This window comes from Bombus fervidus, chromosome 3, assembly GCF_041682495.2.
Source record: "Bombus fervidus isolate BK054 chromosome 3, iyBomFerv1, whole genome shotgun sequence".
Classification (NCBI taxonomy): Eukaryota; Metazoa; Arthropoda; class Insecta; order Hymenoptera; family Apidae; genus Bombus; species Bombus fervidus.
Genome location: NC_091519.1, coordinates 3964779 through 3982985, shown reverse-complemented (window position 1 = coordinate 3982985; position 18207 = coordinate 3964779). Strand labels below are relative to the sequence as shown.

The 18207-nt window shown below is 39.1% G+C and overlaps 1 protein-coding gene across 10 annotated transcripts in view; it reads left to right on the top strand.

Annotated features, from left to right (window-relative positions):
- Window positions 1-18207, top strand: part of LOC139986011 (uncharacterized) — a 72301-nt gene that overhangs the window by 26280 nt on the left and 27814 nt on the right. For all 10 annotated transcript variants that reach the window (XM_072000986.1, XM_072000983.1, XM_072000987.1 and 7 more), the window contains exon 6: window positions 3206-3713. In XM_072000986.1, coding sequence (XP_071857087.1) covers window positions 3206-3713 — 508 coding nt within the window. The remainder of the gene's footprint in view (window positions 1-3205; window positions 3714-18207) is intronic.

Sequence of the window (18207 nt, the reverse complement as noted above, 5' to 3'; positions counted from 1 at the left end):
TCGAAACGGGTACGGCGCGAGGATTTCGAAAATATTTCTCGACCATCTCCTAATTTTAGAGAAGGCATTCGACGATTCTCCATCATTGCCCCGTCCACGATTATAAATATGACCTCACAACGTGACGTGCCGCAAGAATGAAACTGCATCACAGAGATACCGAGTTGTGGACCCGTTCGCATTGCAATTCGATGTTTTTCCATCTGGTACGATCGACTGTAGTTTCTTTTATTTCGTTCCGAGCCTATGGCCGCGCTTTTGATTCATCAACGTGCTTGCACGAACCGAGTTCTTACTGTCTTCTCTTATTATTTTCTTCCTTAAAGCCGGAGCGATGAATTTTAAAACAGAGTATTACGTTGAGTTGTAATTAGTTTTGGTCTAAAGTCTTAAGAATTTAAAAAATAGGAATACAAGTGATAGGTCAAAGTTTAGGAAGGATGATGCTATTATTTATATTTAAGGATCATCAGTTTTAAATGACACATGCTTGCAAAGTGATAAAGTAGATTCATTTTATCTAACAGGGGGTGTGTACATTTGCTTCGTCTGTAATGTTTCTCAGTGTTTCATAAAAATGAACGAAACAAGTTGTTTTAAAATTTAAGCGTGATATTTATTAGTATCTATTTCCTAACTCTTTGCTTGTGCTTTGAACACAGAGTATAAAAGCTCCATTCATCGAAGACTATTTTATCGTACCTATGCCACTTTAATCAGAGTGGAAAACGATAGGGAGTAAGATAAATCGCAGACTGAATTGGTATTCCTTTGCTTCGTAGAAATAGAACTAAGATAAAGTCGCAAGCTTTCTGAGATTTAGTTTAAAAATTAACTATAAGTACTATATTTATATTCGGGTGTTTTAAAAAAGTAACGTATTTCTGAAAGTATTTTGAATTCTTATTTCGTTTAATACATGTAAATATTCCATTACAGACAGAGGTAAAATTAATCTGTGCCTATCCTTATTCGTTTGAAAGAAAGAACAAGAATACAGCGTTAAGGTCGACGCATTGCGTGCTCATTGCCCATGCGTGCACCGAGAAGACGATTTGATTTTTCCTGGGCAGACAGAAAAAGAACAAGGTGTAGAAGAACGATTGAGAGCAATTGAGGCGATCGTTCGATTTGGATCTGTTTGACTTTAAGTACCCACTCCATTCTACGTCGTGTCGGCCAATCGCAGACGTTCTTTCGAATGCATAAGTGCGCACTTAAACGTTTGAATCTTCGTCTGTAAAAATGTGACCGGCAATTTTTTCTAGGGAACTAACTCATAATACGATCAAAACAATGCTCGTGCTTCCAATAAAGGATTGTACATATTAGCAAGAACGAACCCTTCTTTAATTTTTATACTAGAAATGAAGTAGAGCATAAAAAATGTATCGTTTGAATATTATGAATATGTATATATTTATTAATACACAATGGTATAGAAAGAATTAAGCAACATGTAACAAGAAATATATAAGGAAAAACGTTTAGAATGTAACATCAAAATATTTGAATACTCACTACGTCTTTGAAAATAATTATTACGTATCTCGTTAACTACTAAAGTTTCACTGATCTCCTCGCGGCGCCTTTTATTTACACAACGTCTCAAACAATCAATTTAGATCAGATATTTCTCTTGCTTTACAGCATCCAAGTTCGAACAAGCTAATTATCCTCCCTCAAAAACCGACTTTGCGTATAATCTCCCAAGGATTTCAATCAAATAGCTTCACCGAGAAACCAGTAAAACAAGACTTGAGTCGGCACACAATGTGCGTACTTCTATAGAAACGTTGGAAGAGTGGTCCATGATCGTCGAATGGTGGAGCGAAACGAGCATGCGGCTTGGAAGCGAGCAGCAGCGGCGCCGCGGCTGTGCTGCGTAGCACTCGCTTCCGCGTTTTCTTCGCCGCGTAACGGGAGCCGCGTGATTGATGATCGAATAGCGTGAAAGCTGCTACGAATTCGCCGCGCACTCTTCCAGAGAGCCAAAGGAACGCGTGTGTACATAGCTCGGTGAAGTTCAAAGCCAAGCGCAGAGTATAAGCGGCGGGAAAGTGTTATACGCGCGGTGATATCAGCTCGACGCAACGAAACCCGCTTTCGGCCCAATTATCCGCGTTCAATTTTCTAAAGCGTCGACGGACGATGCTACCGGCGTTTCGACTCGCTTCACCGACATTTCTGCACGTTTCTCTTTGTGAAGTTACGACGAAATCGGCATACATCGACGCGTCTGCGATCGACTTTTCCGGACTCTGGAAATCGACGATTCCGCAACACGCCTAGCTGCGGAGGGAAGGCTGTGTTATTTCTGAGAAAATCCTGCGATTCATTCAAGTGGATTGAAACTATATCGAATGTTGAACGTTGGATTTGTGTACGTTTAAATATTTTCCTTTCTTTTGAAGAGTCTTTGATATTAAGCTTCGCCTGAAAAGTAAATATTTTCGATGAGTTCGGACAAGTTTGATTAGATCCGTCTTTATCCTCCGTATATCTTCTTCAATTACTATTTAAAAACATGTCATACGATGTATCTAAAAGTACTTTATCTATAATAATTTCATACAATGAGTTATATATTGTCGATTCATGAAATTAGTAATACATTTTAATGACAAATTTAGAGAAAATAAACTACTCGGTGTTGTAAAAGAAAGGAATCGTAGGATTAAATGTACGAAGTTGCGAAGCTAAGTAACTATAAAATTCAAGACTAACCGTTTTCACATTCTTTTCTGGAAGAGAAGTTTCTCTTTTCAGTGATTTCACGCATCGAAAACCGTATTTATTAATATATTGGCCGTAACGCTACGTCATGCGTACACTAAATGATTCAATCAAACTGTGATTTTAAGGAATGCTATACGATAGCGTATGAAAGTACGAACTATAAAACAGCGTGATCCTGTTACATACTTACTTGACTTCGGATATACTTTCATGTATCTACTCTTGTTCTCGTTGCTCGAATCATTCGAATCTTAGTCGGTTCAATTCAAGTAATCGGACTAATCTAAATGAGACAATAGGAGCCGGTTAAGAGAGAGAGTTCGCTATGCTCCGAACGAAGCTTTCGTTTCAGCCGCCTTTTCCGCTATACCATATATGAAAAATCGAAAGGAAGAAAACGCGATATGACCGACCTCGAGAAAAGAAAAAACCACGAAAGCGATTAATCCTATATTGCTTTTCGCAGCGCAAACGGGAGGGCGCCAGTGTCCAGCAAGCCGCCCCTGCCTCCGCAGCCGCCCCGTGTCGGGGCGCTGGGTTCGAGATCGTCGACGGGCGCGTCGGCGGCGGCGGCGGCGTGTTCGTCGCGCCGACGCGCGGCTACAGACCTTGGAAATCCGGCGGCCATCGAGATGGCGAAAGCCCGCACGATGCAGGCCGCCCAGGAGCGCCCGGTCGGCCTGCTCGAGACCGACCTCGACGAGGCCGTGCCGTTGACGACGACGACCAGCGTCGCCGCCGCCGTTTCCGTCTCCGCGAACACCACCGGCAAGAAGACCAGGAGTTTGCTTAATCTGAATCACACCTCGGCCGCCCCGCGACCCAGACCGGAGCACGCCCTCCACGTACCCCAGTCGCCTGTCGCCGCTTCGCATAGGAGCCCCCGCGACGACGACGCCGCCTCCACCATCAACCAACGGCCACACAAATCCATGGAGTTCCTTCTCGACAAGGAGAACCTGCATTTCGTCAAGGTAAGTAGCTGTCTCTCCGTTCCTCTTTCCCTTGCTGTTGTAGTTTGTCAATCAGTACTCCTGATTGGAACCGCTGCGCTGGTTGCAAGTCACACAGCGTCTTCGTGTCGCCTTCGTGACACTCGATCGCTGGATCGTCGTTTATTAGGATTAGAGTGTAGAGACGGAAACGTGTTGGGCGACTTAAGTTAGACGTAGGACGATCTTGGGTAGCGAGAGACTGGTTGCGATAAATACGTTAAAGACGAAGGATGGGCACGCCAGGGTCGGCCTAATTGATAGAATGTTCTATTACGAGGGCGAGCTTGGTACTAATTGTCCTCCGAGAGGGTTGCATTGGTAGCATATGGTAACATCGATCGCACCTTCCGTTTGTAGGTATGTTCTGAGATTCGTACGGGTACTTTTCGGATATTTCAAGGATCGTTTGTCGTCCTTTCTTAAACGTTTGGGGATAGTAAGAATTCATCGACGACGAGTTTGTCGGATACAAGTACTTGTTTGTAGCAATGTGTACACTGTTCATCGCAGGTTATTGAGTCAAGGATGTTCATTAGTATTATACTTTCGTTAGCTCGTCAATTTAATTAATAACAAGCAATATGTTATTAGCGATATTACGAAGCGCTTCTGTGTATCATTATCAGTAACTAATCTTGATAAGCGGTTAAACGTGATGTAACGTAGGTAATATCGCACGTGATATCGTATCGCGGAAAACGTGATAGCCATCTTAACAAATACAGCTATCTGTTTTATTGCAAACTAATGCGACTATCTACCAGAATTTAATTCTGAAAAGAATTACGCTATACACGATGTGGTCTGATGCAGAGTGTAGATTAAACGGTAAAGGCCTCGCGGAAAGTCGAGCGAGGTCTTCATCGCGATCGCTGCACGATCGAACGTGTTTCTTTTCAGGTTTCTTTCGACTTCTTTGCGCGTGTTTCTAACTATAATACTCTCTTCGATCCGGCGGTTATTAAATCCGCTAGTTGATTCTCTCGTGATGTTCATTAGCATTAAGTGAACACCTACTGGGAGAAATTAGTTAGTACTACACGATTATGCCTTTTAATCTGATTATGCCAACGTATTAGTCCACAGAGCTAGGTGTGTTCTTAATTTCATTTGGTCAAATTTCCTATTAGCTTGAATCGAATGTTTTAGAAAATTTGCTTTGAAGGCATTTTGAAAATATAAAGCTACAAAATCGAAATTTAAATCGTATAAAGTGTCTTCCAGTAATTTCGTTCGAGTAGATTATGCAAATGCATCCTTAGTCGGATATTAGATATATTAGATTTTCTCTCTCATATTCCTTTCGAAGCGTGTCGATGGTTTTTGATGCTCTGTGCTTACTTTGAGATTCGTTGGAATATTGTAACGCTATTGTAAGTTTGAACGTATTTCAGAGTGGTACACTTTTGCAGTGTAGTGTAAAGTGCGGGCTTCACCTTTGACATTTCTTCGATTAAGTGGTCTGAAGCGCCACCGATTTCTGTATCAAGCCTACAGTTCAAAACAAGCGATACAATACGATTCTCGATATCTGTGAGAAACGTTCATCCTATAGTCCAGTAACATATAACTTTGAAATTGAATGGATTTTAACTTTAGAAGTGAAACGTTTTGAATCCTTAGCGATATTTATGAATAATAATTGTATACTTGTCTATGGAATTTAAAAACGTTGGCTCGATTGTCTTAAAAATTCAAATGTTTCTTGAAGAAATCGATTTATTGAATTGGTCTCTTTTTCTGCTTCATTAAGGTTTCATTATTCATTTTATAAGAATATTGACAATGAGGTACTAAACTTTAATAAATTATTACGATACACAGATCTAAATTTTCGAATGGTTCTGTTTTCTCTTTGCAGTTATTGTGTTTTTGCAGCTACATCATATCAACTTGCATGTAGTTTGTATTTTAAACTCTACAGAATTGGAAAACATGTCGTAAAATATAACTATTTATCCATGTTTTAACCATTCGTAATATCTGGCATTCGATATCGAAAAAACGATCGTTCAGCGATAACGAAAAGCGGTTTAGCCGTTCGAACGAACTTTTCGTTCGATCGAACAATTCAGTGAAGCAATCATATTGGCTTGATTCGTAAGTACGTAATTAAAAATTAAAGGTGCGGCAGTGCATAGGCTGTACGTGATATATAAAAATATATAAAATTTTATTTATGGTTAAAGTAATGTGGCGCTGTAGATAGGAGATACAGAGAAGAGTCGTCAAGGAAGAGAAGAATTTCAGCTGTGTTTTATAGACTTAACAAATTATTTTGTAGGGTTTTATCATGCACTTGTTTACAATGACTGTCTAAATCTATTTTTGACCATTTGCTATCAGCGCATTGACACATTCGAACGCTTGAATCCGAAAGATGCAGCCAGCAAGGGAAAGCAATTTATTTCTTTGTGGCCGCCACGATGGAAATTGAATTTTATGCTATTGCACGAGCGATTTTAATCGACGGAATCAGTTAGATCAGAAGATGAGTGTGAAACCGCTGAGAGCTGATTCCACAATTTGACGGCTGCTAATTTTGTAAAGTGTTAGATACTGGGAAAAGAAGTATATGTGATAAAGAAGTAACACGAAGATAGCCCAAGGTTCGTGGTCGTGAAATTGATTACAAAGAAGTAATATCTCGCCAGGGAGAGTTAATGCAGTTTAATTGCTCTTTACAAGGCTGCATCAAAGGGTTTATCAGACTGGTCGAACAAAGCAACGATACAAAGCAACGATACAAAGCAACGATACAAAGCAACTGATATAAAGCATTTCGTTTATACACTCGTTATACATATAATAAAGGAAGATCTTATTCTCAGAACTGGGTTCATCTCTATGAATTATCAAACGATATTATATCTTTTGTTCACGACAAATGCTAATTTTGATAACGACCACTTTTAAGAAATGAGGAAAATGAAAAAGTCAGAAACATACGAAATTTATAATTTTGTCCAACACTGTACTGTACTTACTTCATACTATGAAACTCACAATATGTATATCTTCCATTTTCATAGGACGATGATACTTTGACCGATATCTTGTAGGCAAACGATATCCAATGCAACAAGGTCAGCAGTGTGTGCAAGTCCCAACTCGTGTATAATTTATTGACAATACGTGCAAACTTTTAAATTTGTTAAAACGTGGTCTAAAGCTGGCATGGTAGATAATCGCGAGATACATAACATTTGCATTTTACATGCGCGTTGCAGTTTACACTCCAACTGAAATTTTACATTGATATCGAACGATAATAAAAACTCCATTTTGCCTTATCGACTGGTCAAAGAAACGGAGCGAAACTTTCACAATCTCGACGTTTACCTGCTACTTTCAGCCAACGTATCGGGCATACATCAGCATTACGGACATATAGCTTGTCCTATCCTGTATGTACCTTTGCCGTTGTTCGCGCAAACGGATTTGCGAGATAAATCTTTTAGAATTTGTATCGAAGTAACCTTTTCGCAGTATGAAACAAACTAGCAACAATTGTTCAATACGCGATATGAAGTCCTACAGGAAGTCGTTTAAGAAAGGAACATTATTGAAATTTGGGACTTCCAGACGTAAGGCATCATATGCTTTTTAACATCAGAGCTACCAACAATTAAAATATTGAACTTGTAGCAAAGAAATCAAAGTGATAGATATTACAAACAATCACCTAAATCTTCAAAAATGCAACTATGTGTATACTTAATTAATTAATTTTTATGAAAAATATGAATTAGTTACTTTGCCCACTCTGATAATCTTAATAATCTTTGTTAATTAATTCTTCGGTTGACCAGTTAAAAATTAATGTTCAAATTCAAGTCTTGCAACTAATTAATTAAAAATAAGATAGATATTTAGACGTTATTTCGACATCGTGCGTATTCGACTAAGTCGCGTAAATCGGAAGATTATTCAAACAACCCATAAACAAATTTGTAACTGGCTAACAAACGCTATTCTAAAGTAAGCCAAATGCTATTTTTCTGTACACTTTCCATAACTTTAAATATCAGTTTGATCGCAGTAAAATGCATCGCGCAAACGAGCATTATTGCGCAATACGTCCACCTAGATCCATTCGTGAACTACTCTGGACAGTTTGCTCTGCTGTTGATCCTAATCAAGTCGACTGTGAACGAAGCTGGCAATTTAGATTAAGAACGTACAACGTAGTCTTCGTCAAATCGGCGATAGTTACCTTTATCATGGGTTGACAGATCATCTTATCCGATGTAATAGGAAATAGAAATTCTCTATTGCGGATAAATTATTTTAACGAATTTCTTTTTTAATTTTAATTTTAACGAAAGAAGAAAAGATAGAATAAAATTACAAATTACTTAATCCATTTACAAAGGATGATAAAACAAAATGATACACGCATCGTTGAATAAGTATCACACGAACGACGAGTCAGACATGGTGTGAACGGAGCCTTAATAAAACTTTAAACTCGTAGTTGAAAAGGTTAAGAACGCCATCGGTGATGACCAAAGTTGATGGGTAGAGGCAGTAACGACATTTGAACCAGTTGACGACGTCTTGTTCGCTCCGCTGCTTCGTCAGACAGGCAGCGGATTTTATTACTGTTACTCGTAAAAAGATAGGTGCATCGATCTAGCAACTATGAGGACAACCCCCGATATAATTGCTCCGCGACGACCTCGGCACTTTCTCGTCGTGCTCGTTTTGATGACATCGTTAAAATCGGCTCTATTTAATAAGACCGATCGGCGGTCATTCGATTCTCTATTTTGCTAAACGTTGACCCGATGAAACACGCCTATAGATATCCTACATCTCGTTCGACATTTTCAACACAATTGAAGAAATTGCGATTACAAGGAATCAGCTCAACTCTTGTAGTTTTTCTAGATCTAATCTGCTCTTTTAGTTTGAATTTTTTTAATATTCACGAGAAGTAATAAACTTTCGAGTTATTGGACGAAGTGGAAATGAAAGCTACATTTTTAATAAAGGTCGATAAGTATAGGGTTACGCTAAGATTATAATCGAAGCGATCCTCTTCGATCATTCGATTCACGAAGCTCCTTGACGATTAGACAAATGAAGAGAATTATCAGCCTTTGAAACTCTTTTTGTACATCTCGCACGACATGACTTTCGAAATTCTTCTTATCTTTTCGTTTGTTACGTGTGGCAGAAATATAACGGCATATAAATTTAATTTTGTTCTGTAATTAATTTTAATCGCACATGATATTTACGGCAAACATCGCGTATTTAATGCGATAGTGTATTGTAGACTGCAATACAGCGATGCGAATTGCATCGTCTTTTCATTTTTCGATAGATCTAATATTTGTTGTTTCTGATTTTTTTCTAAACGTATTATGTTGTCGAAAAGGAAAAAGTCTTTCAATAACCAAACGTCATTCGCAGACATTAACCACGTAACCCCACTTCAACAAAATCCAGTTACCAGAAGCAAACGAACGCACGTATACTCGTTGCAGACGACAACTACGCTGACGACAGTGACTGAAGAAAACACTTTCGAATTCATCTCTCGGTGTGGAGTCTCATTTACTCTACACTCTACCTCATTTACTTTCACTTGTCACGATTCGCACTCTTCCTCTCTAAATCCGACGCGCTTTTCGCGCTCGTGTTTGCGCGAACAAATCGCGAATGTCCTAACTGCCTTTAACGCCTATTTTTCTACCACGTACACTGTTTCTTCTAATTAGTCTAACTTATATTTCAATTTACTCGTTCGATTATCGCGCCGTTCTCTTTGAACGCTTTAGCGAATCTCGCGTAATGATACCAGCCTACTCTTCTGGACTTTTTACAACTTTCCCTCGAACAGAGCCTGCCGCGTTCCAACAACGCTCTTTGATGCGCGTACAATCGTGCTTTTCTCTACTCATACTCCCCCATTTTTCGTTCTTTTTCAGTTATAGTTCTGCACGATGGGAAAGAATAGGCACGAGACGAAACAAGAGACAAAGAAAGATATCGCGTTTGATGAAAAATGGAAAATGTTGTTTAAAGGTAATTGAATCGAAGAGAAAAAGTTTCTAGTTCATCACGCAGTTCTCGATCGATCGATGTTCGGTGAACGCTATAAACAGAGCGAGAAGAAATTATCATCCTTGCATAAGGCTTCACACTAACGTGGATCGAGCTACTTCGGTGGTCCGTGTATTTTAAGCGATGCTTGTAATTGCGTTGAACGAACTTGTGCCCTCGATTTTTCGTTTCGAGAATCCTATCTTTTGAATATATCTGTGCAAGATATTAAGAAGAAGATGGTTCAGAAATTCATCGAAATAACACTTGAACTGATCTATATTTTTTAGATTCCTATCGTTAATCAAGGTTTGCGGACGATTGGCATTTCGATGCTCTAAGATTTTGCATCTTATGAAGATTTCTAGGCACGTAATACGTACGATCTTTTGGGTGCGGTCGCATCAATAGGTGTCACCACTTAATACCTTACTTTATAAAAAAATATTTTGATTTAAACCTTACGTTGTTTCTATCTGGTATATGTGGATTTAATCTGCAGACGTCCAGTTAATCCGACACTTACTGCAACTATAATTTCGTTCCGATAAAAGGAGCTTTGCTGCAGTTGCATAACGCCCGATTGCTTCGTTTTCGCAGCGCGCGAGTAATGAGCGATACAGGTTCATGAATAAACAATAGAAGAAACGTACTTTCGTTACTTTACGTACTTTCAGTAGCAACAACGTTGATATACGAAAATACTTACCTACTAGCCTTACCTTCTTTCCGTTTTTATCCCTTTCCGCTTATCCGCATCAACCAGGAATCCAGATTCAGGGAACATTAATTTCTGCTCTATATTTCTTCTCCTTCTTTCTGCGAGGTCGCTTCGATGGCGCCCTCTAGACTTTGGCCCGCTGCCAGCTTCTCTTCTTTCCCTTTTTTGGTCGCCTTTTCCAACGTCGCTTGCTGCTCGTTTGTTACCCCTTTTCCTTTTTGTTCCCCTCGTTTCTTGCTTACCTACGTTCTTGTCGAAACGATTACGTAAGTTTTTCCGCCCTCGGATCGAACCAAACAACCGAACGTTTTCACGATGCTTTGAGCATCTGCGGCGGCCATTTTTGTTTCTGCCGGAAGCAGGGACAACGTGACACGGGAGGGACCCGTTGGTAGCGTGATCTCTGTGGAAAGAGGAAGAAAAGCCAGGAATTCGACCTCCGAGGCTACGGGTCGATAACCCTACGCGTTTACTGTTCGCTCTGACTGTTGGGAGGAATAGAGGCAGAGGAATAGGAAGCAGCTGATGTCGCTTAGGGTGAGGCGATCTCGTTCAATCCACGGAAAAATGGGACGCTTCGTGAGTCCTTTCCAGTGATTTAAGGTCTCGTTTGATGGAACCAAATATTACGGACGTTTTTCTATAATATTATTCGGTTGATTGAAATAAATTCACACGCTAGATGTTGTTCGTACACTTACAACTCTATTTTAGTATATTAACTCTATTCTCTTAAATTACTGATTGTCGAATCGTATACATGTACAGTACCAAACAAAAGTATTAGCAGAGCTGGGATTTTCGTGCAAAATTCTTTGTAAATTCGTAGAGACTGTGATTCTCTATTTAGTTTTTTTGTAAAATATAACCATCGACTCTGAAGTTTAAATGCACCATGAATCGTGAATTTGAAAAATATCCATAATAAAAAAAAAAGGGTAAAATACACATAAAAATTCATTTTTGTCGGAACAAAAACATTGAGATTTGAAAATTTTGTTATTACGTGTATTCTACCTAAATGTTTCCAATTTTAGCGCATTTGTTATGTCGCGGCAAATTCCTCTATTCAAACTGATCGTCATCTGTTGGAGTTACTTCTTTTAAAAAAGAAACAGAAATTGCTGAAATAAAGATTGTATTAAATTTATACGAGCAAGGAAAATTTTATTTGAGAAAGGGAAAAATTATTAAGAGAAGTCGAACCTTAAGAGGCGTGATTAAACAATTAGATTTAAACATTATCACACGAAACGGATGTCCTGGGGAGCTTACAAACCGGGAAAAGAGAAAGATTGTCAGTATAATAAAAAAAGAACTTAAAACTACATCTTCGAATATATGATATGATACAGATACGATACAAAGAATTCTGAGGCGGTCCATTTTTTAAATTTTAATCCTTTGTGGGAAATTGCGTGGAAAACTGTTACATTCGCGTGCTTTTTCATTGTAATTATGCTAAAAGTTTGAAGAAATAGAAAGAAATACGAGTGGATGCTTTTAGAGAGTTTTAAAACTAAAAATTACGCTTAATGGCAAGTGGAATCACTTCCATCCAAGCCTTTTTAATTAGAAGACTATAAACGCGAGTGAATTTTCGTGTGCAAATAATTTTTAAACTATGCAGATGCAAAAACGCGATGCTTTAATAACTCTTGGAAATTACTTATGTAGGCATTCGTCTTGCTTACATTCCATCTCTTTAGAAAAACATACATTTGCATAAACATTCGTAGCCTACTTATAACCTATGACTTGTAAAATTGTAGTGGTAACATTAATTCAATTGTGCCGTACTTAGGTAACCAAACTTTAGACAGAAACTTTCCCAACTTTCTGTTATAATAGTATGCAATATGGATACAAGGAAAGAAAATATTTAGAGTTGAAATTCATAAATAAACGCCTGCCATTTTTTACTTTCTTCCTCTCTCGACTCGTGATCAATCGCTTCATAGTCCTCTCCGTGGAATTTCAGTGAACTCATCCCGGGATATTAAAAAAATTGACTTTCGTTGCTCAGAAAGGGTATTCCCAGCAGCTTGCTGATCTTATCGAATTCAAAGGGGTAAACGGTCGATTTACAAGAGGCAGCTGGTTCATTCGAAAGTGAAGAATATTTTTTGTATGTTGGTTGGCGGCGTAATGGTTGGCATAGGAGAGAGTTTGAAATCGACGATTTCAAGTGCCATATCCTAGTGCTGGTATCCACTGGTTTAACAATACTGTACTATCTCTTTTTCTCTTTTCCTCCTTTCTGATCTCTTTGTTCTTCAGGCATGCCGTATTGATCGGCGAACACTGGCAGTCGAGTCGGGATAACTCGGTGTTGGACTTACACTTATGTATACATACACAAGTATGTGTTCTGGTTCCTGTACGCCGTGATATAGTTATGCAGCTATAGAAGAATTAACTTTTGGATAAAAACAAATACGATGTTAGGTGTAATAATGATTTTATGACTCGAACAAACAACAAATATCGTTTTACCTACTTACGCGACGATTACCTACTCTTTTTTAGATACCTATTTATTTTTAAGAATAATTAATATCCTATTCTTATTCTTAAGAACCAGGTCATAGCTTTGTCACGTTATTTCACAAATTCTACTGTACTATAGCTAGCTGTGTAGGTGCATTTACGAGATAGTACAACTGCAGTTTCTTTTTAACGGAGTGATTTAAATATGTTTGCAATATCGTCCATTAAATTGTTAATTCTATACTTACGTTTAAAACTGTAATATTTAATAAATAAATCACGAAAGAAACGACAAATCGCACGAGCTTAAAGGTGATCGTCCTGTGATTATCACGTGGCAAATACGTGAACTAACTGAATGCAGACAGTGTGAGCGCGAGCATTTCTCACCGAACCTCGAGATTAAGCTTTGAATGGAATAAAGTTGACGGTTATCAAGTCGAAACGTGACAGGCGGCTTATTTGAATGACGCGTTCATGGACGATGATGTCGGCGCGGAAGTATTCGCGTTACGCGTGCCGTTAATCTCCGGTCTCCGGCTTGATTTTCGTGCAAAGCACAAGTAAAGTGTCGGTTGTTTCGTGCTCGACCACGAGTGGCTCCGCTCGTTAGAAACGCTCTTTCGTACGTTTGTATGTACGTTGCCGCGACTGACATGAATTTCTTTGAGCGAAAAAAAGGTCGTCGTCGGAGTTTTAGGCAGACTTTAGCGAGAGATATTGATCGATGAATAGGACGAGGTTGTTCAAAATAGAATTCAAAGAGTTCTATCTTGTATCATGTGGAAAATACATCGTCAATGATGATAATGACGATAACATCGCATTTTGTGAGAACGACATAATTTTAATTGGCAGAAAAATTAATTTTTTGATATGTTTTATTCTTAATCTATCGATGTCTTTCTCTTTGTGTCTGTAATTTATTCTTCTCTCTAACAAGTAACAATAAATTTTCTAGAATTTGTCGGAATCACTCTTGTCGTATATCATATTATCCTTGTTAACGAACTTTTTTGCAAAATTCTGTGTTTAAACCTTTGATAAATACATTTGATTCATATAGTAATTCTGTATGTTCCTTACAAATCGTGCGTAGGTCTTTCGCTCTTGCGAAACGGAGATCATTAAACTTCAGACTAGTTAGGAATGCCGAAGGCTCCCACAAAAACACCTGCTAACGTTGGACTTCTGCTTGGACACTTTATGATTCTAGATTTCTTCTGTCAGATTCGTTTCGACATTTCTAATTACGTGTATCAGCCTGTTATAGATCGCAATGTGCTTACTTCTATAAATTCAATAATTCATTTCTAAAGTGTGTTGCGAAGCTCGAATGTTGTATTGGCTAATTAAAGGAGAAAAAGTTGCTTTGTTTGCATAACTGCGCAGTTACATCGTTATAACGTTGTAACGATGTCCTTGTCTTATCATAAATACATATTTCAGTAATTGAAAACGCTCCATTGTTAGTGTAGTTTACGTGTTGTGTATATTGCACAAATTATCTACGTACCATTCAACTACCTCTCGCGTGCTATATACTGGTTGACAACTGGTTGAGAACCATCTACCTTAGATCATTTCTTTGTAATAGCTTATATAAATATAGATATCCTCGATCAATCTAGCAATTCTCCACTATATGAGTACTTTTTTTTACGATAATGTATTTTTTATTACCTCTACCAGATTTTTCACCAATGACTAAATCAGTCTTTACTTATAGATAATTTTCTTGTCAGCTTCGACTATTTATCTCAAATCGGCATACTTTTCGTATCTCGGATGCCTAAAAAAGAAACGATAACGAGCCAGCTCGGACAAGCAGCTTCCGACTGTCTAGCATGAAAGTTCTGGCAATTCTATGAATACGTATGCTCGTCCTTCGACGATGTTGCAGAACTGCTCACCGGTCGGAAGGCGGGCCAACATTTCCGGTTTCGTTTGCGAAACACTGCTGCGCCGAGCCAACAGACATTTATCTCGTCTCGAGTAAGCCACAACGAAATCATGCCGCCTTTTCCGTACCTCGCTACGAATCCACTCGTATCTCTGCACCTGCACTTGCGTGCACACATCAGCCATTACACGCGGCTGCACCTGTCAGGTGAAAGGAACCCAGAGAAAGGTTCGACGGTTTAGATCACGGTTATGTGCCTTTAGCCTTACTTAGGATATTACATTTTCATTGCGTTTCAGACATCGAACATTCAGTTTTATATATTTCACAATTGCGATATTCTATTCTTGGGAAGATAATTCCGATTAAATAATTGACCTCGTAACCCTTCAATGAAGAAGACTCAGCTCAGCCCCAGAATATGGGACGAGAACTGGGTCGAATCTACCGGATACAGAAAGCAGTCGGTAGACGGAACGACTCGCGAGGAGAGCGACTTCGACAAAGGGACGCGCTCCTTTTGAATAGCTTTCAACGTACAGCTAGCGTGCATCGTTATCATGCCGTGGAATTGTTCGAAAAACGGATGAAATTTCGAAGTTAACGAGTTGTTCTTGGCGCAGATCTTCTAAGCAAGTTAGAAATACATACTGGAAGTCATGAGAAAGCATGATTGAGAAAGTCACAAAGGAAGATTATTTTGTACAACTTTGATCGAGTTGTCGGAAGATCTTTAAAATTCGAACAAATTGTGTATAACGAAATTGCTACCAAGTTTATATATTCCTTAAATTTTATTCAAGGATTTTAAGGAAAATATTGATTTCGTGCCGTTTCGATTGATTGAGACAATTCGAGATATCCCAAATTGAAACGAAGAAGAATGATTTGGGTGGGTGTTTTAATTTTATCGAGTTACGTCCATAATTTCCAAACTTGCTTGTTTTATCATAATCGCTGCTCAAAGATCAGTTGATTTCTATGCTTATTTTTCAAGCTATCAACAACGTTTTCCTCCGCCTATTTTTGCGAAATTACTTTTTGTAACTTGCCGAGTACAATGCTAGCAATAAAGTGACAGGAGCTAGGTATAGTGGGCAGGACGTACACGTGAAAGTGGCAAATGTGAATACCACGTAGGTATGCTCCTCGAAGGCCGAATGAGAATCCGTAATGTGTGGGCGCTCTTGGGCTTTCAGCCCACGTGCAACTACAACTACAGCTAGCGTTGCCACGTGCAGTATCGCATACACTAGGGGTGCGTAACACCGCCATTGATCCCCCATTACGGTGGAATTTACGGATTTTTTCATTTGACCCTTTGACTCTTTTATTAATGACCGTAGCTTTACGATACGGACGAAACATCTGCTATTTTTGAGAACTAATATTTTAGTCAACAATTTTAACTACAGACGTATAGTCATAAAATGTGTACTTTCTCAGACTACATACTTCAACTATTTCTTTGTATTTTTGCTATCTAATTTTCACTTTAAATGTCTACACTTCCGTCATTCAGTGTAATTCTACATTGAACTCTCTACATTAAATTTATATTATAGGATTCAACCTCGAGCATTTCGAAATGAATGTTACTCACGTAGAAGATACTTGGTCGTAAAGTTGCTGCGTGCGTTAGTTGGTCGCACGATCGATACGCCTTCGATACATCCCTGGCTATATTAAATTTTTTCCTGCCGACACTTCTGCGACCTCATATGGTATCCATTGAAGCATATTGCGCAGTGATCAATCACCATAGGTATTTGCAAATAGAAAGCTGATATTTACCATAATTACTAAGCTATCGTTGTGTGGTACATGCGAGTGAAATATGCGGGAAAATAAGGCTGCGTGTGACTTGCATCAGAATGGACAAAATATGCGTATAAAGTTTCTTACATCATTACAAAGTAAATACGGTACTTGAGTGATTCTGCCAAATGACTCACGCAATTAATTTCTTGGATTCAAACACAAGGAGAAACAATTTTTCCTTTAGTTTTTATCAGTCTGAAAATCTAACATCTATTTCTCTCTTTCTCCGACTTTGCTTCTACAGACCAAAGCATGAAGCTTCTTCTTATAGAATTAAATAAAATTATGAAGACGACACGTTTACACGTACTTTTGTACACATATAAAAAGTTCTCTTCGATGATCTATAGGTAGAAAATTCCTAATTCTAACTTAATCGTTCATCTATCCGACGAACTATATTCTTTCTTCTCAAGCCCGAATAAGACGCGAGTAAACGCAAAAAGTTTAAGCGGAGAAAGAAGCGTTCGTTGAACTTTCGCCGCACCGGTGCGAGCTGTAACTTCATTAGGCTGTTTACTCGTTACCATCCACTTTGCTTCTAAGAAATGATTTCGCTTCGCAAAATGAACCGCTTCGTCCCCTTTGACGTGTTGCTTCGAACTTGCTTTATTGCTACGTCGTGCCTCGAACGGAAAAGACTTTCGCATTAATGGACCGTAAAATTAGTCGCATCGACTTTGAACAAAGTTATCGCAACCTCTGAGCGACATTAGCCCTTAATTGATGCTATCAACCCAATAACAATATCGATACCGGTGCGCTCTATAATATTTTTTGCTCCACTATACCCATAGAATATATTGACAAAGTTTAGGTGATTAAACTATGAGGCACGTTGTATATTTTAGTAACATTCACGTATCGTTACCAAAAAAAAATTAACCAGACTATCCGGATACTTGTGAGCAGTCGCGTATTTGCGCAGCACCTTCGCAAACACGCTTGAAAACCGACTTTAAAGGCTTCGATAATATCAACGTCCAATCGATTCGCCTCGATCGGATGGTGAAGCAAATTTAGAGCACAATGGCGAGCAGCATCCTCGAGACGCAGTACATATCCGGCACATTATGGTCCCTGAGAAGATGGCAAAGCGGCGCAAATGCAAGACAGGCGTCGCGGAGCATCGCGGATGCACATGTACTTACTTACCGCGGCGTAGAAGCCATCAGCGAGGTCTTTGGCCGCTCTAATGGCGGATGTAGCGTCTGTCTTTAACGTGGCTTTCCCCTAATTTGCGTCAATTGCCGACACGGATGCCAACCGAGGAGCGTAAGAATAGAAAAAGACACGACGAAGACGCGCAGCGCAAAGTACGTCGTAAAGTAATTGAAATTACTGTCTGTCACCGTGTCAGCCCCCGATATTCTGACATTCGAAACGAGCCAACGCGTATTACGTAACGCTTACTGTTGCACTTGGAAAGCGTGGTTCAGCCTTACTGACCACTGCTGCTCGTTGCTCGAGGAAATGCGGGTGTC